At 36.6% G+C, this 22,115-nt stretch overlaps 1 protein-coding gene across 3 annotated transcripts in view; it reads left to right on the top strand.

The window, feature by feature from the left end:
* Nucleotides 1-22,115, top strand: part of KLHDC10 (kelch domain containing 10) — a 70,445-nt gene that overhangs the window by 21,589 nt on the left and 26,741 nt on the right. For 2 of the 3 annotated variants that reach the window (XM_047847375.1, XM_047847384.1), the window contains exon 2: nt 7,059-7,145. The exons of the other annotated variant lie outside the window; for it this stretch is intronic. In XM_047847375.1, coding sequence (XP_047703331.1) covers nt 7,059-7,145 — 87 coding nt within the window. The remainder of the gene's footprint in view (nt 1-7,058; nt 7,146-22,115) is intronic. 3 annotated transcript variants of the gene reach the window in all.

The raw sequence follows: 22,115 nt of genomic DNA on the forward strand, positions 1-22,115 counted from the left end.
ACTGCCAGCCCAAAGTGTGCTGTTATCCAAATTACTTAAAGATGCCTCTTCCAGGGGTGCCTGGCTGGCTTAGTCGGTTGAGCATGTGAGTCTTGATCTTGGGGTTGTGAGTTCAAGTCCCACGTTGAGTGTATACTTAAAAAAAAATAGGGGTACCTGGGTGGCTTATTTAGTTGCGAGTCTTGATTTTGGCTCGGGTCATGATCCCAGGATCATGGGATTGAGCCCCGCATCGACCTCTAGGCTGAGCATGGAGCTTGCTTGAATTCTCTCTCTCTCTCTCTCTCTCTCTCTCTCGCTCTTGCTCTCGCTCTCTCTCCCTCTCTCTCTCTGTCTCTCCCCCCTTCCCCTCTCTCTGTCTCTCCCTCCGTCTCCCCCTCTCCTCTACTCATGCACTTTCTCTCTCTGTCTCAAAATAAGTATCTTAAAATAAATAAATAAATAAATAAACAAACAAATAAATAAATAAATAAAGCAAGCCTTTTCCAGGTAAGCATAGTCCTGTTAGTACACTGGGGAGTAGAGTGTTGGCTGGATTTTAGCCTCACTTAGCCACTTGGCCTGGAGCTCTTGTGCAGTGTGCAACCTACACAACTGTGCAGTGATTCTGAATACAGTATTAATTTGCTTCTCTTCTGAAATTCTTTATAGACACTGAATTGTATAAAGCAATAGGATCATGCCACGTGGCATAGCCACCTAAATCAGAATTCTTAGATCATGTTAAATAGTTTGGTTTATTAAAATATTTATAATTGTTTCAGACATAGCATTTTGAATGCAGTCTGCCCCATATCAACGTAATCAGTTTTTGTCATGTTTTTAATCCTTTTTCCTTTGAGATATTGTAGATTTACATGCAACTGTAAGAAAGAATATGGAATGCTCCATACACCCTTCATTTAGTTTCCCCAAATGATAACATTTTGTTACTGTTGTGTAATAACACAACCAGGAAGTCAACGTTGATACTGCTTGTTTGACCTTACTTTGATTTCATTAGTTTTGCATGCGTTCATTTGTGTGTGTGTTTGTTTTGAGTTCTAGGCAGTTTTATCACATGTGTAGATTTGTGTGACCACCTAGTCAAGATATAGAACAGATCCATCACAGTGACTCCTCATGTTACCCTCGTATAGTCACAGCCATCTCCCCTGGGAAGCCCCTGACAACCACTATCTGTAATTTTGTCACTTTAAGAATGTTACATAAATGGAGTCCTACAGTTTTGGCATTGACTTTTGGCATTGGCTTTTTTCATTCAGCACAATTCCCTTGGGAGCCATCTAAGTTGTTACACATATCAGTAGTTCATTAATACTGAGCCTTATGCCATGGTATGGATGTACCACAGTTAAATTACTCATTCATTGGAAGGTTGTTTCCAGGTTTTGGCTATTATTGATGAAGCTACTATGAACATTTGTGTACAGGTTTTTGTGTGAGCTTAAGTTTCTTTTTTTTTTGCAGTTTGGTATTTTATCCAAAGGTTTTTTTGCACTGATTGAAATGATGTTGTGGTTTTTCTCCTTATTTTGTTAATATAGCGAATTATACTGATTTTTTAATGTTAAATCAGTCTTACATTCTTGGAAGAAATTTTACTTGATCATGATGTATTATCCTTTTATATAGCTTTGATTTTATTTGGTAATATTTTGTTTGGAATTTTTGAGCCTGTTTATAAGGGATTTTGACCTGTAATTACTTTTAATGTTTTTATCAGATTTTGATATCAAGGTTCTATTAGTCTCCTAAGGGAGTTTCTCTATTCTCTGACAGCGTTTGTGTAAGATGGGTGTCATATATCTTCCTTAAATGTTCGGAGTCAAGCCATCTAGTACTCCTACTAATTTTTTTGCACAATACCTAAATTTGTGTTTTTCTATCAATATCTGTATTAATCACTTTCTGCATCTTTCTTCTAAACAAGGCAAAGACTTTATTCTTCTGCTTTCCCTTCTCTCGACCCCCTTCTTACCCTCACAGTGATTCCTGTGAATATCATCTAAGATTGGAGTTTCGAATGTTAGTAAACTTTTGTGTTTTGTTCTTTTCCCAGCCAGCACTTAACTTTAAGATATTACTGGTTTCTCCCCTTACTCTTTTCTTGTACCTTGTTTGTTGTTTTTGGATTAATTTTTTTTAGCTCCAAGTAAAGTTTTTAAGTTTATTTATTTGAGAGAGGGAGGATCCCAAGTAGGCTTTGTACTACATGCTAAGCCCAACACAGGGCTCAGTCTCATGGAGCGTGAGATCATGACCTTGAACCGAAATCAAGAGTCGGACACTTAACCAACTGAGCTGCCCAGGTGCCCCAAGTATATATCTTTGAGTAATTCTTTTGCCAGAAGTCTGAAAGAAGCAAAATTTTTGTTTCCTAGTACATTAAAAAATGTCTTAATTTCACTCTCACGATTGAGAGTTTGAGTAGATACAGAATTCAGGACCATCTGTTGAAAAGACTGTTTTTCCCCATTGAGTGGTCTTGTCACCTTCGTCAAAAGTCAGTTGACCATAGATGTACAGGTTTACTTGTGGACTTTCAATTCTATTCCATTGATCTCTATGTCCATCCTATGCTAGTACTAAGTTGTTTTGAATACGGTATTTTTGTAGTAAGTTTTGAAGTCAGGAAGTGTGAGTCTTCTAATTTAGTTCTTTCTCAAGATTGCTTTGGTTTTCTGGGTTTCTTACATTTCAATATGAAGTTTACAGTTAGCTTGTCCATTTCTGGAAAAAGGGCAGTTGGAATTTTGGTAGCGATTGCTCAGTTCTCTTTTATATCTTAACTTTTGAAAATACTTTCTACTTCTTTTTCCTTCTATACTATATTCTGGTGAATTTCTTGGCCCCATCTTTCATTGTACTAATTTAGTTTGCTGTTTAACTGGGTCTTTTCAGTTCCTAGGTTTTTTAGTTTGGTGATCAAAATTTAATTTCTGAGAGTTCCAATTGATTTTTTTTTAATAAATGTATTATTACTTTGCATATCTCTGAGGATATTAATTATACTTGATGTAAGGTCTTACTCTATTTAACTTGTTAACTCTCTTTCTTTAGTCTGAGTTCCTCTGTTTGTCACATTCATGCCTGAGTCTTTTTCATGTCTGAGTCTTGGGTTTTTGCTTATTCATCTTTATTTGAGAGTCCTAGTTAGCCTTCCTGTGAATATTACATCTGTTACTGCAGCAGATCTTTAATGGTTGTGGGGAGAGATGAAATGTGAAGTAGGATGGAGCCACCATTGCCAGGGTCTTCTTTAGTGTGAGCGTCCCCTCTTGGACCTGGGAGTTAGTATCCACCCATGGCTCTGTCCTGTCTCTCTGATCCGGTGTTTATAGTCATTGTTCCTACCCGGGGAGGGGAGGGACACCTCTCCTTTGATGCCACCGTTTCCCTCTGGAGCAAATACCTCTGTTCTGTAATGGTTGACCCAAAGAGGTGAATGAGCGGGAGAGGCTGATCTGCTTTGTAACTTCTGTGCTGGCCCCCAACCTGTAAATTCTGTAAATTGTGTCAGTTCTTCCTGCTGTTTTCCACCTCTGGGCTTCATTTACTGTGAGGTCTGCCCTGACCACTTGCAGTAGCCCTCTCCTCTGGGTGTATCGGACTATGTTTTTCACGTTGCAGTGATTCCTGATAGTGTTAGTCCACCGAAGACATTCCTTGCTTTCTTTTGATTATGGATTTGTAAAAAATTTAAAAATTAAAAAAAATTTAAAATGGCTTTTGTGTTATTTGCTGGGCTTTGGAGAAAGGAGAATGTGCTTGGCCTAATAGCCTGTTTCGGTCAATGACTATGTCATTTTTATAATGAAATAAATTTAATAAAAAGAAAACATTTAAAAGCAAAAAATAGGGGTGCCTGGCTAGCTCAGTCGGTAGAGCATGTGACTCTTGATCTTGGGGTGGTGAGTTTGAGCTCCATGTTGGGTGAAGAGATTACTTTAAAAAAATAACAAAAATCAGCAAAAATAAAATATTGATGAAATCATTGAAGAAATTATCCTTTTTGTTTTTGTTTTGAAGAGTAGAAGCAATCACGAATGAAGATTGGCAGTTTGAATTTATACAAATGAAAGCTTTAACGAGCAAAACTTCAGACCAGGAACATATCTATATGAATTTGGAACGGCATATATTTGCTCTATTGCTGGTTTCTCTCTTTTTCTGATCTTTGGGTGAAGGAAGAAAACGTGGGTTCTGAAGTCAGTGCCTACCTTGTGTGAATAACCTCAACATTAGCTTATGCCTATGACAGACTTCATGATGGCGGCTGAGTGAGGCCAAAGATGTTTGGCAGAGCTCTGAGAAAACATCAAAAGCATTTTTTATTATAACTTTGATTCAGTCATTTTCAATGTTATTCCCTCAGTGTCATTCTAAATTTGCTTGTTTTTCCATTATAAAATATGTCCTAGAAATTTGGATAATATAAAAGAGATGATAACCCTCAACCCTAATCATAACCACTGTTAATGCTTTGGTATGTTTCTTTACAGTATTTTTTTAACATAGCATAAATAAATTAAAGTAATATGGTATTATTTTTCTTCCAGTCCAAAAGTAATGCCTACTCAATGGGAAGGCTTGGAAAATAAAGACCAGCATTAAGGAGAAAAATCAAAAAATCATTCATAGTAACCACCCAAAGTTAACCACAATTAAAATTTGATGTACATCCTTCCTGTATTTTTCGTGAATCTATACAAGCACTTTTTTCTTTACTAATATGGTATCAGACTCTAGTACTATTTTGTACTTGCATTTTTTTGTTTGCAATATATTGTGAATGTTTTCCCATGTTAGTAAATATTCTTGTATATACTTTTTAGTGGTGTGTGAAATATGAACATATTTAAGTATGTTTATTTAGCATACTTACTTAACCGTCCCCCTATCATTGGACATTGAAAGTGTTTCTAATTTTTTGCCATTATGAATAGTATCATAGTGAGTATCTTTGTCCATACATCTTTCCATGCATCTGTGATTGTTTCTTTAGGAATAAATTCCTAGAAGTGGAATAGCTGGGTCAAAGGGTATGTACATTTTAACACTTTTGATACATAAAAATGTCAAATTTTAAGCTAATCACTTGTTATATTCTGTCTTGTATTGCTATCTAATTGTTTTATGTGTCTGTCTTGTCTCCCTAATTAGAATATAAGCTTCTTGAGGGCAAGGGAAGTTTCTTATACATCTTATGTATCCTTTGACAGTGTGGTTTATAATGTTGGACTTATGAGTCATCAACAAAAATTGTATTGATTTAACCTGTGATTCTCCAGACTTTTGGATGTCATAAATTTGTAATTAAAAAAATATATATATACATATATATATGTATATACACATACATACATATGTATATATATGTATATGTATATTTTGGGGATACACATAGACTTGAACATTTTCTGTTTTTCTAAGAAAGAATAATTCAACCAAAACCAACTAACCATTTCCTCTAACCTTCATCTCATAAAATGAAGCATATTTGATCAAAAAAAATTTCTAATCTCTGAAAAAAGGACAGGCCATTTACTTAAATGGAACATTTTCCTTTAAAAAAAAAAATCACTACCTTGTCCGCTTTTTTCTCATTTTGTTTTGGACTGGTGAATCTTCACCTTAGCCTAGCAGTGGTCTGTAGACCAAGATCTGGGCATTGCTGATTTAAAAGACTTAGACAGGTAAAAGATAACCCCTTTTGCAAAACAAAGAATTCTTCCCCTTGCCAAGGAGTCTGTCTACTCCACAGTATGAAGTGCATAACGCACGCACCAGTAATGCCTTTTCATCGCACAGGATTTGTGTACCAGTACTTTGCTGACGAACATCTAAGTGTATTTGCAACTGCCAAACCCAAAACCTATACGCTTTCTAATGAATATGAGACAGGGAAGTATGGTGTAGTGGAAAGAAGGCAGGTTTTAAAGTCAGGCTGAGCTTGGATCCTGGGTGAGGCATTAAGTCGCTTTGCTACCTGGCTTGTAAAATTAAGATGATAACATCTTTCTCAAAATGTCTTTACGGCCACTGTTATGGCAGTTACTTCACTGTAATGTAATTGTTTGTTTAGACATCTGCCTTCCTCATAAGACCAAGAGCTGTTGAGGGTAGGGGACATATCCTTGCGCTACGCTAGAGCCTGGCCGAGGGCTCAAGGCATAGCAGATGCTTCACGAAATAACTGTTGAAGCCGTACAGGATTGTTGTGAGGATCAAATGAGGTAACATGCGTGGAAGCTCTTTATATAAACTTTAAACTCTATACAAATGTTAACTTTTTGTATTGCCAATAAAAGCCATCTTTGGGAGCTATCAAAACTTTGGAAAGAGACAAAATTATTCCTTTAACAGTTCAATAATGCTTTGTATTTCTCTACTATATTACAAGAAAACAAGCTTTAATTGGGGTTAATATGGAACTGGTTTGCTTCCTTGGAAGGCAGATGAATTTCCTTTTTTCTCTCTCCCAGTGGAAGTGCCAAGATATTAAATGTTTGCTTTATTTGGTTGTCACCATGACATTTTAATTATAGCAAGATCTGCTTATTTCATATTCAAAGAATGGTGCCCATTGCTTTATCCTCTTAACCACATAACCGATAAAAGAATACCAAACCTGGAAGAGAACAGGAGCCTGCATTATGCCGAATTAATTTTAGTCAGTGCTCCTTTTTTGACATTCACTGATTTTTTAAAATGTCATAATTTCTAATTTGTTTGTAAAGCTACTGGTGAATTTTTGCCACAAGATGGCATTGGTGATTATTGAATGCATGTTCTGTTGAACCAGAATTCTGAAAAATGGTGCGCATATTGTTTGCATTCTTTGGGGGTGAGTTGAATACCTTCATCACTGCTTGTATATTAATTTAATTTTGTTTTGACTTCCAAAACAGGGTTAAATGCTACTTTACATCACTTCTTTCTGTATTCAAGTATTGTTTTGTTTCCTGTTTTTCTGTCTTTATAACTACAGTAACTATGTATTATTTGCCATGTGTTGTATGTGTCTGACTTATTGCTGATGATTGTGGTAACAGGTAAGAAGAAAATACGATGGGACCCAGTTAGGAGGCGCTTCATTCAGTCCTGTCCCATCATAAGGATCCCTAACAGGTTTTTGAGAGGTGGGTGATAACTAGCAAGAGATCTGTGCTTCATATGGGTTAAAGGGAACTTTGATTTTCTAAAGTCAAAACTCTGGTTTTTAAAAATTGTCTAAACAGCTAAAATTGGAGTAAGAAAAGTCTAGAACTTAATTTTAAACCTGTGTCTCATATTGACCACTGTTGGAGTTGGAATTGTAAGTTTTAGGGAGTTAGAAACACTTAATGTGTACTAGATGGTAGAAATAAATCATCTAACTGATATCAGTATTATTCCACTGTAGCCATATGAGAGAGAACTTTGAGTGAATAATCTATAAAATATGGGCGTGGGAAAGAACTTTCTAAATATCATCTGAGGAATAAATAAAGATTAACTGATGTGACAGTATAAAAATGAAAAACCTCTATGTCAAAAACCATAAATAACAAGATAAATTAAAAGGGGGAAATATTTGTAACAAATGGTTACTACCGTGAATATATAAAGAGCTCTTATAAATCAATAGTTTAAAAGCAAATGCCCACTAGAAAAATAGATAAAAGAACATGAATAATCAATTCAGAAAAAGGAAGGATCAGTAAATATGAACAAATACTTATTTTCACTGTTGTTACATAAACATGATAATTAAAATAATAAGATCTCATTTTCACGTATGAGGTTGGCTAAAGGCTAAAAATAAGAATGCCCAGTGTTGGCAAAAGTATGGGGACGTGAAGCTCATATATTGAGGGAAGTGTAAAGTTAACACAGCCTATCTGGATTCAGTTTGGCTATATGATATAAAAAACCTTAAAAATGTTGACATCCTTTGACCTAGTAATTCTTACTTTTAGAAGTGTTGCATTCCTTCTAGTTCTTATTTTTTCTACCAGAACATACTCCATACTGAAAAAGAATCTCAGAAGAGGGTTGAAAACTGGTTCACACTGTTTTTCTAGATATAGCAAATTGTCAGACAAGCATACTTAATGTGATGATTTAGACTTTATTAAATTATTTATAAGTCAGTATATCTAATTTTGACTGAAGATTATTACAAAAAAAAAAAAAAATCCTGCAGCTGCTATAGATGTTTCTATATCTAGTACCTAATCTATTTTTAGCAGCCATGTTCCACAGCATGGAAAGAATGAAATCTAGACTTAATGGTCAAAATAAGATACTTAGGGTGTTATGCTCCCTTTTAGAATGAATAATGATTTTATTGGTACAGACTAAGAGATAATTCTAATATTATATGACAAAACCATTTTTGCATATGTGGCCAAACAAGTGGCACATCTAATTCTATAACATTTTTTTCTTTTTTCTATTTATAAGTTAAAATGCCAATTTATTGATTTACAATGAGAAGGCTAACTTGGGCTGACTTAATTTAAGTACAATTAAATTGTTTAATTAGGATATAGAATTTAATATAATACAATTTTGTACAAATATAAACATTAAAAAAAAACAAAGGAAACTGAACCAACATTGTATCTGGATGGTGAGATTTTATTTCCTTTTGAATCTTCTGTTTTTCAATTCTTCAGTCATGGAAAAAAGAGATTAGTACAGGTAAGTCGCATATCTTTGGTTCTTTTGTAAGCCCTAAATTGCCTCCAACGATGAATGGCCTAGGAAGATGGCCTCTGCCTGTGCTGAGAGGGAGGTGGGAGTAAAACCAGCATCAATCACCATCATCAGTCACCAGTGACTGCCTCTAAATCAGTGGTCTTGTCTTAGTTCTCGCTTTCTTTGACCTGTTTGTAGTGTTTGATGCTGTTGACCACCTGCACCTTCTTAAATATTTCTCTTCTTTTGGGTTACTTTCCTGTACAATCCTAGATGTTTTCTTCTTCTCTTTGATTGTTCATTCTGTTTCCTTCACTAGCTTCTTTCTTCCTACCCACTACAGGTGGGCATTTCTCCAGCGTTCTGTCCTTCTCTCCATTATCTCCTTTGGTTCCCTCATCAGCTTTCACAGACTTAACTCTCTCCGTTCGTTCGTTCATTCTTTCATTCTTTTAGTATTTCTTGATTGCCTCCTGTGTAGCAGGCAGTGTATCAGCTCAGTATCTAAATAACAGAGAATCAGATAAACAATTACAGAAAATAATTTGAGTGTAATTCTTTGTGATAAGTGTCCTGGTAAGGTAGCATGGTATGGGATTGCACAGAAGAGGCTCCCGACTCAGCTTGTGGGGAGCACAGACAGAGGAGTGGCCATCAGGATGACTTTTCAGAAGAGATGTACTTAAACGCTGAGTAGGTGTTAGTTAGCAAGGGAGGGTTAGCAAGGGAGAACATCTCAAATCATGGGGACCACATAGCTTAAGGAAAGGCAGTTAGGCAAAACAGAGCATAGTCTCCAGAGAACCGTAGGGGGTTCAGCATAGGGGGAAGGAGTAAGGAGAGAAGAAGCTGGAGAAGGTCCAGATCAAGTGGGGTACAACCCAAGGGAAGTTTTCAGAATCATTTTATGTTTTTAACCAGTGAAGATATTTAATTGAAAGATTAATTACAAGGTTATTACAGTTATTGGGGTGAGAAACGATGGAGACTGCAGTGAAGGTAGTTGTACTAGGAGTAGAGAGTAGGGAGTTGATTTGAAATATAAGGAAGTAGAATTTGATGACACTTGATTCGACTAACATTGAAGAGGAGGAGCTTTCTGTGTGGACCTTTGTGCTCTTTACCCATGTTAAATGGGTGGAGAGTGGGGCAGATTTGAAGAGAGGATGATACATTCAGTTTAATCTCCCCAGACCAATAATAATGTATCCTTGAGCCCTCAGGTTAAGAGTTATTTCCAGGGAAGTTCCAGGGAAGGTCTGTCTCTGCCCCGATGGCACTCTCGGTGTACCTGCCTGTGTCATAGCACTTATCACACTGAATTACAGTCATCAGTTTCCTTGTCTGTGCCTGCCGTTAGACTGTAAGCTCTGCAAGGGCAGGGATGGTGGGACAGTGCCTGACATTTCTCTGTCTCCAGTTTGTAGCACAGTGCAAGTGGTAGGCGTATCATGTGTATTTCAGTTGAATTGAATTATTGAGGCCACTGTCAGGGAATAAATAGGATGGGACTAAAATTTTCGTATGTTCTCAACTTCTCTCTGGTGATGTGGCAGTAAACTAGAGTTGTTGAGAACACAAAAATGCTGTCGTTTATCGTTTTCTTAGATTAAAAAAAAAATCTATGCTTTTGAAGTTGCCACTTTTAAGTCTTTCATTTTGGGAATCCTATGCATTACCTCTGTTGATTCTGATTTAACAGTTTCAAGGGGCTCGTTTTCTGTCACTGGATTCCTTCTCTAGAACCTGCATTTTCTCTGAAAGATATTTCTACCAATTAAAAGTGTGGTGTGAAAACAATAGTGGTGTAATAAAAACAATGGGTTTCCATTACAAAATGATGGCCTAAACATACCCATTTATCTTTCCATACTTCTTAGATATCATTGCAAAAGACAAAACAGACATAAGAAAACTAATAAATCGTGATTGTAGACAAGAAAGGCTTTGAATCCAAATTATCTATGTCTGAATCCAGGCTCTACCATTTACCAACTGTGTGCCTTTGGGCAAGTTCCTTACTCTTTTTTTTTTTTTTTTTTTTTTTTTTTGGCCTCAATTTCCTCATCTGTACAATAAGGATGATGATAGCAGTGCCCACCTTCTAGAGTTATTGTGAGGACCGAGAGAGGTCATGTGTGCAAAGTACTTGGAGTTTTCATATTTAGCCAATGTTGAATTAATGTTAGCTGCTTTCATTATTATTTGCTGATACCAGAAAGTCTAAGGAATTTCAAGGTAATAGAAAGCAGTTGGAATTTTATCGATTGAGAAACCAAAACAGTAACATGGAACTCAAAATAGGTGCTCCGGCTGCATGCTGAAGTCAGAGAATTCTCCATAGGGCCTCTTTACTGAAACTCCAAGCCTAGAGTCTGCAAGTGTGGCAGTAGGGAGCAGGTTTAGGAAAAATGGAACATCAAGGCAAATAATTAAGGGACTTCCTCCAAAACAGTTACTTCCCTTCTTCCGTCTCTCTATAGACAGAGCTCTGACAACAGCTTTAGTTCCTAGGATAAAGCTACGAGAACAGCTCTTCAGGTGGAGTTAGGGGATTTGCTTTGGGGATGGTTGAGCAGGCCCTGTTCCCATGGACTTGGACTGGAGAGAGAGTGGGAGCACAAAGCAGAGCTTTAGGTAGTGTGCCTCCACAATAGATGGGTGAGGAGGGTGGAACAGGAGCAGGAAAAGAAAGGGAACTCAATCCGGGATTGACGTACATTAAAGGACCCTACCGTCAAAATACGGCCGTATTCTGGCAATCCTAAGGCAAAACTGCTTACCTTTTCTCAGCTTCTTTCGAAAGGGAAACCTGTCTGTCAGTGTACCTCCACTGTACCACTTACCTGCAGAGACCCACAGTGAAAGAGACCTCATTTGGAGTCTTGGAGACAGAGTAATACAACTGTTGAGGAAACCCATGCCTCTTACAGTTACTAACCCATGTAGTCCTTCACTTACTGATATAAATAGGTGATCCAGGCCCATCAGACATTTGCAGGAGACTAAACTTGAAAGAGGATGACCAAGATGAACAAATAGCTGACGTGGGAAAAACAGAGATAATGAGGAAGCGGAATGGAACTTTAGGAAGTTCTGATCATAGGAGGTTTCCTCAGAATCAAGAGTGAATTGGGCCCATAAATTAAAAACCAACTGCCATGAGAAAAAGGAATGATTAAAGAATTAGTTCTGTGTTGAAGTCTTTTTAAAAAATGTTTATATTTATTTATTTTGAGAGAGAGAGAGAGAGAGAGAGAGCAAGCACATGCAAGCATGGGGCAGAAAGAGGGAGAAAGAAAATCCCAAGCAGGCTCTACTCTCTGTCAGCACAGAGCCTGACACGAGGCTCGATCTCACGAACCATGAGATCATGACCTGAGCTGAGATCAAGAGTTGGCCGCTTACCTGACTGAGCCACACTCAGGCACCTCTGTGTTGAAGTCTCGATTGCTGAAATAAAAATGCAGTTGGAGTGGTCAATAATAGTCTTAAGACCAATTTTTACCAAAATAAAAGAGGAAATGTAGAGACCATAAGGCAAGAAGACCAAAAGAGAAAATACATGAGAGAAACTCGTACTGTCGGGACAAATCTAAGTGGTCAATATTCATTTTGTAGAGTTACAGAAGGAAAGATCAGACGATGGGAGGGAGAAAATAAAGAAATGGAGAATATTTCCCTAAAATGAAGAGGCTATGAAGGGGTCACCAAGGAACAAGCAGGAAGAACACAAACAAAAGCTTCTATTTGTACATGGGTGAACTCCTTATGATTCCAGAGACAGAAAATAGCTTACATAGAAAGACTGGTGTTGGATTTCTCACCTGCAACATGATTTGCTTGAAAGAAGTAGCTTCAGTGTTCTAAGAGAAAATTATTTTGAACAGAACTCTGCACCCAGCCTCACTAATGTTTATGTGGGGGTCAAAATAAATGAGAATTCTGAAAGTTTACCATACACACCCTTTTTGGAAAATTACTTTGAAGAGATACTCCCAGTAAAATGAAAACAAATCCAAGAAAGAGGGAGATTTGGATATAGAAAGCAACAGTGTGCAAAGAAACCAGTAAAACTTAAAGTTGTGTCCAGATAAAGGGGCTATGAAGCCTAGTTTGATTTTTAAGAAAAGATTGATAAAAATGTAGAAGTATAATATAAATGCGTGTATGCGTATGTATGTGTGTGTATATATTATATATACAACATTCTGTAACTGAAAACACAGGATAATATAAATATGTGTATGTGTGCATATTTATGTGTGTGTGTGTGGATAGATAGATAGATATACCTATAAATAACATTCTGTGACATTTCAGGTGGTTTAAACAAATTGGGGGTAAGGAGAAAGTGAAACTGCCTAAGATCATCTGATGTTTTGTTTTAGAATTTACAGGTGTAATATGGGTTTATTAAAACTCAAATAAGACGGAAGTACATAGGAGGGTGAAAAGTGAACGTCCTTATCTCAAGCATATATAACAAACTTAACAGATTAGGAAGAAGAAAATAGACATCTCAATAGAAGAATGTATTAAAAGCTTGAGCAGGCATTTCCCAAAGAAAAATCCAGTTGGTCAATAAATAAAAAAAGGTAATGAGACAAATGCATATTTTTTCAATGTTTAGTTTTGAGAAAGAGAGTGTAAGCGGGGAGGGGCATAGAGGGAGACACAGAATCCAAAGCAGGCTCCAGGCTCAGAGCTGTCAGCACAGAGCCTGACGCGGGGCTTGAACTTACAGACTGCGAGATCATCACCTGAGCCGAGGTCAGATGCTTGATCCACTGAGCCACCTAGGCACCGCAGAGACAAATGCATATTAAAACCATGATGAAAAGAGGTCTACAAACCTTTAGGAATTGCTAAATTAAAAAGACTGACAATACCAACTAGTTTGTAAACAGTTAGGCCTTATCTAGTAAAGGTAAAGATTTACACTATGACGCAGAAATTACATTTCTAGATTTATGGCCTACAAACATTGACCCCTGTGCACCTGAAAGCTTGTACAAAAATGTTCATAGCAGCATTAAGAACCACTAATTTGAAACAACCCAAATCTCCATTCACACAACATAGAGTGGATAAATCATGGTATATATTCACACAAAGTAATATTATTTGGCAATGGAGATGAACAGACTTAATTCACCCCAACAACATGCATGAATCTCAGAAACTTAGTTATGAAAGAAAGAGCCCAGAAAGAATACATACTATATATCATTCTATTAAAATACAATTCAGGGGCACCTGGGTGGCTCAGTCAGTTAGGCGTCCAACCTCGGCTCAGGTCATGATCTCACGGTCTGTGGGTTTGAGCCCCACATCAGGCTCTGTGCTGACAGCTCGGAGCCTGGAGCCTGCTTCGCATTCTGTGTCTCCCTCTCTCTCTGCCCCTCCCCTCCTCACTCTCTGTCTCAAAAATAACATTAAAAAAAAATTTTTTTTTAAATACAATTCAAATTTAGGCCAAAATAAACAATACTGTTTAGGAATGCAAACTTAGGTATGATAAAGCCTTTAAAAGAAAGCAAGTTTAATAGTTGCCATAAAAATCAGGAAATATATTTCCTCTAGAAGTGAAGGAGGTGGGATGGATGGAGTTGTGGCCAAAAGAAGCAGGTAAGGGGTGTCTCAGCGCTGCCAGTATTCAGTAGTTTGACCTGGGTGATGATTACATATTGCCTTTTTGATAATTTGTTAAGCTACACATTTATAGTTTTATGTGTTCTGTACATGTGTTATATTTCACAGTGAAAGAGATTAAATTCAAAAAGCAAAGGTCCTACTTTATATCTTTATTCTCCACTTTATTCCCCTCTACAGAAGTAAACGCTGTTAATAGCCAACTTCCTTTCCATATGTGGTTTATTCTTAATATTGTTAGAAAAACAAAAGTCTATGGGTTTTAGAAATTATTAGAGGTTATAGGACGAAGATCTCCCTAGGAAAAAAGGAAAGGAAAATAAGAAAGCTTAACTATTTCCATAAAATCAGAAAAGTGGGAAAACGAGCTTTTCTTGATATCAAAAAAAGCATTTTATAAACTTTGATTCTCAGTGTGTTCATTTTGTTAAATGTTAAATGCATCAAGCTGTACTCTCCTGTGCAATTCTCTCTATGTTACATTTCAGTAAAAATTTTATTTAAAAAAAATCATACCCATTCCTGGCAGGGAACATTTGCAGGCATCCAAGAAAAAAGGAAAATTTATTTTATTGATAGGCTATCTATAAGAACCCAGTTAATTGTAGGGGCACCTTGGGTGGCCCACTCAGTCAGTTAAGCATCAGACTTCGTTCAGCTCAGGTCATCATCTTGCAGTTCGCAAGTTCGAGCCCCACATCAGGCTCGCTGCTGCCAGTGCAGAGCCCACTTTGGATCCTCTGTCTCCCTCTCTCTCTGCTCCTCCCCCACTCCTGCTCTCTCAAAAAAATTGTTAAAAAAGAAACCAACCGCAAATATATATAATGGTGAAACATTACCAATATCTTCATTAAAGTAAAAATCATGGAAACCAATTTGACAATAAACTTCATATACTGAAAAAAAAAAGTAAAAATAAGACAAAAATGCTTACTATCATCTCCACTCTTCAACCTTATTCTGGAGGTTTCAGCCAATACAATAGAAGACAAGGAAAAAAAGAAAAGGTACATGTATTGGAAAGAAAGCAGAAAGTTGTCATTAATAACATGTATATCGTTGTCTACTGTAAAATTCAAGATAATTAATGATAACTAATACTAGAGTTCAGACAGTTGGCTGGATAAAATTTAAACTTGCAAAGATAAATTACTTTCCTATATATTAACAGCAACGAATTAGAAAATAAAAGAGATATCTAGTCACAATTATATGGAAATTTGTAAAGTACTGAGAAATAAAAACAATGAAACTACTGATGACTATCAAAAAAGATGAGGATAAAAGGCTAGAGATTATGTTCCTTCATGACATAATTTCAGATTCAACAAGAGAAGCTACAAGAATGGTAAAAAATTCTATCCCTTTTGCCCAGATTCTCCAAATGTTAATATTTGATCACATTTGCTTTATCCTATTCCCTCTCTTCTCTCTCTCCTCTCCTCGCCCATTCCCCCCCCCTTTCTATATGTATAACACATGTATACATATACATGCATATTGTTTGTTTGAACCGTTTTTGAGAGTAAGCTACAGACATCATGCCCCTTTGCCCCTAAATACTTAAGTGTCTTTTCCTAAAAAACAAGTAGTCTCTTTGACTGCAGACTCGTACACAAAATAGGAAACTATAAGTAATGGATAAAATTAACACTAGTATCTAATTTACAGACCTTATTTTCAGATTTTGCCAATTATTCCGATGATATCCTTTTTAGTAAAAGAAAGTCCCAGATCACGTGTTGCGTTCAGTTCTCATCTTCAGCCTTGATGTTGATATTTTGGAACAGTAAACACTAGTTATATTGTGCAGTGTCCCTTACATTCAGCTTAATGCATTTTTGGTAGGAATACTCGGAAGTAATGGTGTGCTCATCTCATTGCACATGGTGTTGATTTGTCCCATTATGACCACGTTAACTTTGATCATCTGTATAAGATGGTGTCTTATACCAAAGAACTTCTTATAGGTTTTTAACAAACTGATTTCAAAATTCATTACATGAGTAATGGAGAAAAACAGCCAAGAGGTTTATGAAAAAGTAACACAAAGGGGAATCTGTCCTACTAGATGTCGATTGATACTTCAAAGCTAACATAATTAAGACAGTGTGATAATGGTATAGGAATAGACAGTGGAACTGAACAGATCCCAGAAGCCCATGGCCACTGATCCCTAGAACAGTGTGACTGCTGTCTCAAGTATGCTGTGCTCAGCACTTGAAACTAACTCACGATAACACCAGAACCTGTCAAAGCGAATTTATTTTATTGCTGCCATCTTAGACGCTAAAGATTGCTCTGCCCTGAGAAGCCAAATATTTACATACACATCTCGTATAGGGCATAGAGTCTCTTTGGTAGGAAATGCTTACACAACTAAGTAATATTGCATGCTGATATGAATGGGTTGCTTTTGCCTGAGCAGCTTGGACTCTGGGAGTAGTAAAAAGGTCTGGTTGCTGGTCAGGGGCGGGAGCTAGCTGGCTCAGTCTTCCTTGGATTTCCTGTCAGGTTTCCAGGTGTACAACAGAAGACCTGTCTTCTCCGGCAGAGGTAATGGAAAGCTTCATATTTGGAAAAAAGTGACCAGTTAAACAATTTATCCTTTAGCTATTTGATATTTATAACCAGCTAATACTTTTAGCGGTAAAAGTTCTTATTTTTTTAATGGCCTCCCCACACATATTTGATAGAACATTTAGAGGTGGCTACATCTTGTAAGTAATAGACTTATTAAGCAATAAATGTTAACATGCTATTTTATTTGCAAGCTTTTGCCATTAAGATTTTGTGGTTTTGCTTTGTATTGATTGTGTGCATTCTTAAAGAGTAATAGATTTTGTGTCTAAATTTGTGATTCGACCTGGATAATTGGGATTTTCCTGATTCTACTCTAGAACATGTCAATTTCGTGTCTGATAAAGGTGATATTTCGATTCAGTATAGAAGAGGTGGCTTTCCATAAATGGTTTGGGGGCAACAGCCTATCCATTTGAGAGGAACAGTTAGAGCCCTACCTCCTATAATACACAAAAATAAGTTCTGGATGAATTCAGGTTCTGAATATAAAAAGTCAAAACTGTAAAATTACTAGAAGTAAGTGGGAATTTTTTATAATTTTATAATGATTTAGAAATAACTGAGATACAGAGCAGCCTTGTTTCTTTTTCTTTTTGCAAAGAAACCTTAGAAGAAAAGACTGAAAGATTCAGACGAAAACTTCCATCTGTTAAAAGAGACCATAAACAAAATTGAGACAAGTAGCAGGCTGGAAGAAAGAAATATAATAATCTCTATAAACCTGTGAGAAGAAAACTCAGTAGATGGAAAAGTAGGCAAGGGATGTGATCAGGCAGTTCCCCAAAGAAGAAATAAAATGGGCTGATAAACATGTGAACTAGTAAAAATCAGGGAAATACAAATTACCTGACACCCATTTGCACCATTCTGATGGGCACAAATGAAAGAGCTTGAAGACAGCATGAATAGGCACTTCCAGAAATCATTGCTGGAGTGTAAATTGTTCCAGTCTTTTTGGAGAGCAGTATGGCTCTGTGACAACATTGCATCTGTAACAGGTCAAAGCGTGTATTCCTTTGACCCAGAAATACTCGGACATTTGCATCTCAATATGCATAACGGAAGCTTTGTTACAATATTGTAATGGTGAAAACAGCAGCAACCTAATCATCTATCCCCTGATGGGGGACAGCTAGCTTCTTCCTTCCTTTAGCCTGGAAACTAAAGCCCATTTCCCTGGTTACCATAAGCTCCTGCTTACTCCCTGGGGTAAACAGCAAGTTGTTGTGACAGGGTGAGCACACAGAAGAGAAGATGGCTCGGACATCGTAGGTGCACACTGCCTTAGCTGGAGGTTGCCTTCTGGATATTAGAAGTTCACCTCTGCATACAAGTTCACATTGGAGTTTTTTACATTTTCTAGTGGAAGTTCCTGAATCAGGTAACCTAGTTCCCTGGGTGATTTTAATAGTAGCAAGTCATTTTTAGGAAGGTGGGATTTACACGTGGAGAATTTGGGGGAGGATTCAGAGAACTATTTAACAATCTAAAACCCGATTTTATTTCGGTCAAGTTGATGAGCCTATGCTATATCCCACATAATGAAAATCAATGCTTAGTCTCCATGACATTATCCCTGACAAACTCCCATGATTTATTCAAAATAAAATTTGACTTTCTGATATGTTAGTCACTCTTGGGCTATAAATATGTACAAAGAAATCTCTAGTTACTGACCAAAGAGAAAGAAGAGTAACCTCTTCACTCCAGGCTAACAGACTTCTTGACAGGATGTTTAATATTTATCAAAAATTGATCAGATGCTCTTTACCCAGCAGTTTAATTTGCATAGATAATGAAATTACTTACAAAAGCCAGCAATTGAGTTAGACCAACCCTGTTCAATAGAAATGTTACGTGAACCACAACATTTAAAAATTTCTAGTAGCCACATTAAAAATGTAAAAGGCCATTTGTGCTCTTTTTTTTTTTTTTTTTTTTTTTTTTTTTTTATGGTGCTTGAAGTAAAACAGCCCATCCTCTGCAAGTCCATCTATGTTGTTCCTTAGGCATTCTCTCTCTGCTCAAATTGTTGAAGGATGGTGGTTTGTTTCATGGTTTTTGGATTTGAGTCTAATGCACGTTCTAACATGATAGAGGCAATGCATTATTGTGTAGCCACGGTTTTCTGGAGAAGTTGATATTTTAGGAATTGTATTTCAGATCTTAAATAAAATTTGTTTCTAAATTTCAAAGCAAAACAAAATAAAAATGTAAAAGGCAGGCAACATTAATTTTAATAATACTCTTACTTAACTCAGGATATAAAAAATTTTTCAACATGTATTCAATATGAAAATTTGTAATTTTACGTTCATTTTTGGATATTAAGTCTTTGAAATCCAGTGGGCATTTTACATTTAGAACATATCTCAGTTTGGACCATCCTCATTTCAACATTAATGTTGATTAATTAATTAATTGATTGATTTAATTAGTGCTCAACATTAACATATGACTAGTGGCTACTGCATTGGACAGTGTAGGACTAGCCTTTACAAGCTCTAAAGGACAGAAATGGTTATGGTATCTCCATTCTCTATCACTGTATCCCCAGCATCTTACACAGTACCTGGTACATAGCAAGTATCTGATAAGATTTTTGGCTTAATGAACGAGTGGATAAATCTAAAACTGTCTTTTCACTAACTCCTCAACCTTTAATACATTTGAGTTATAGTTGTCACAAAATAGTTGTCAATAAACTAATAATGGAGTATCTGCTGTACAGCCATTTAGAGAAAATCCTAGAATAGACTGTATGTCCTTTCTGTCCAAAAGCAGTTTTAAAAAATTGTCTGTTGGCTGCAGGTAATAAAGTGAGTGACATTATAGAGATTCTTAGAGTTCCCATCTGCTGACCACAGCAATTCTGTTTTTTCTTTAAATTTGCCTCACTAATTTTTATTTATTTATATATTTTTAAAATATACATATTTTCAATAAATATTTATTTTTAATAAATAGTATTTATTTTTGAGACAGAGAGAGAGAACAAGCAGGGGAGGGGCAGAGACAGAAGGGAACAGAGGACCTGAGGCTGGCTCTGTGCCGACAGCTGTGAGCCCAGTGTGGGGCTTGAACTCATGAACTGTGAGATCACGATCTGAGCCGAAGTCGGACTTCGGGCGACTGAGCCACCCAGGTGCCCCTAAATTTGTGTCACTAATTTTTAGAAACGTTTATATTTTGAGAAGACCGTTGTGTAACCCAACTCCTGCCCCCAAATCGTATATCTCTTAAGTATAATTATATCAAAGTCCACTGAGAGCTGTACTGTTTTGAGCGTCCCTGTCATTGTTTACTCTGACTTAAAATCAGTGAAACTTCTAGTGCCTTAAATATCTCCAGCTGTTTTAGGTGTTAGAGGTAGTACAGAATAATTCTTATACATGACCTTTCCCCTTGAGGAGCTTATAACCTATTTGGAGGAGAAAAACATTAACAAAATGAGTAGAGAAGACTTAAATTTGTAAGTTTTTGTTTAGTGTTTTCTGTGTGCCTTAGGCTTGGTGCTAGAAAGATGAATACAAGTACATTTTTCTCTCTTCAGATAGCTTGCAGATACGTTGAAGATTCATATATAAACCAATAAACATTTTAGGGGCGCCGGGATGGCTCAGTCAGTTGTGCCCGACTTCAGGTCATGATTTCACAGTTCATGAGTTCGAGCCCCACGTCAAGCTCTGTGCTGACAGCTCGGAGCCTGGAGCCTGCTTCAGGTTCTGTGTCTCCCTCTCTCTCTGCCCCTACCCTGCTCGTGCGCGTTCTGTCTCTCTCTCTCAAAAATAAATAAACATTAAAATAAAACTTTATTAATAAACATTTTAATAGCAGTATGAAAAATCTGTGAGGTACAAGAATAATATCCCCTTATGCAGATGAGGAAGCTGAGACTCAGTGAGGGTCAGTGACTTGCTCAAGGTAGCAGTTAGAAAAAAACCTGGATTCAAATCTAGATATTTGTAGGAGCCTTTGCTCTTTCTTCCACACCACACTTTCTGTATTTCAAGATTCCTAGAAAGAAATTGAGTTCTTCACTTGAGGTAAATCACGGCTCATGAGTCAATTTTCTAACTGATTCTAGATTGCCTAATATATTCACGTGTTTACATAATCTTGTAGAAAGTGCATATCCTATCATTTGAATTGTAGGGTGCTGAATTGTAAGGGCCCTAGGGTTTTATTGGTGAGAAAGCTGTAAGGGCTGGACTTGGAGGCATTTCCACAAGTAGGCATTGCAGGGTAGGAGGCCAGGCCAAGGTCTAAGGGAAACACTCGCCTTTCCAAGCAGCGAGACAAACTTAAACAGGCAGGAGTGTGAGAGATCAGGACAAAGTTAGGTCATCAGAGGCCCTAAATCACTAGTTGAACACTCCGTACTTGAACAGGAAGGAACCATCAAAGATTCTCAAGCAGGACTAATACGTCGGAGTTGAGTGATTCGGTGATTCATGGTTCATTAGTTTTTTAGTTTCTCTTAGATCTGTGCAATTTCTTTTCAGTTCTTATTTAAAACTATACCTTAGGAAGTGGGATTTTGATTAAGAATATATATATATATATATATATATATATATATATATATATATGGCTTATGTTAGGTTGATAATAAATGTTTATTTATATGACAGAAGTTTGTTAGGTGCCCAGCATCGTCCTAAATATTAGTTAACATTATACTAGTGCCTATTCCTAATATAAGAAATTAGATAAGTCTTTAAGGTAACAGACAACTATAGTAGCTTCTTATTCTATCCAATATGTTATTTAAGCATCTTTGGTTCTATAGCTATGTAAGGGTTTGTGTAGACTTGTATAAACAATTGTAAGGATAATAGAAACAATATAAAATTTTAGTTTTTTTTTTTACTCTAAAATAATCTTGAAGTCGTTTTTAGTGAACTAGGTGATATAATTTCAGAAATTACAGAAAGCTTCAGAAAGCTTTCAAATATCAATTGTAGAAATAGCTTTCCTTAGTGAAGCTCTTAATAGGGTGAAAGATGCTCTTTGAGATAAGTATAAGGATATTTTTTGTTGACTGCCATAATGTCCGGAGTGGGATTTAAATTCTAAATTTTGCTATAACTTTGAAAGCCAGTTTTCTTTTTAAGTGTGTAATTATATACTGTGGACAAATCATAGGTTTTATGTGTGTGTATTTTTATTTATACATGACTCATTCA

Source organism: Prionailurus viverrinus, chromosome A2 (assembly GCF_022837055.1).
Source record: "Prionailurus viverrinus isolate Anna chromosome A2, UM_Priviv_1.0, whole genome shotgun sequence".
In the NCBI taxonomy this organism is placed as follows: Eukaryota; Metazoa; Chordata; class Mammalia; order Carnivora; family Felidae; genus Prionailurus; species Prionailurus viverrinus.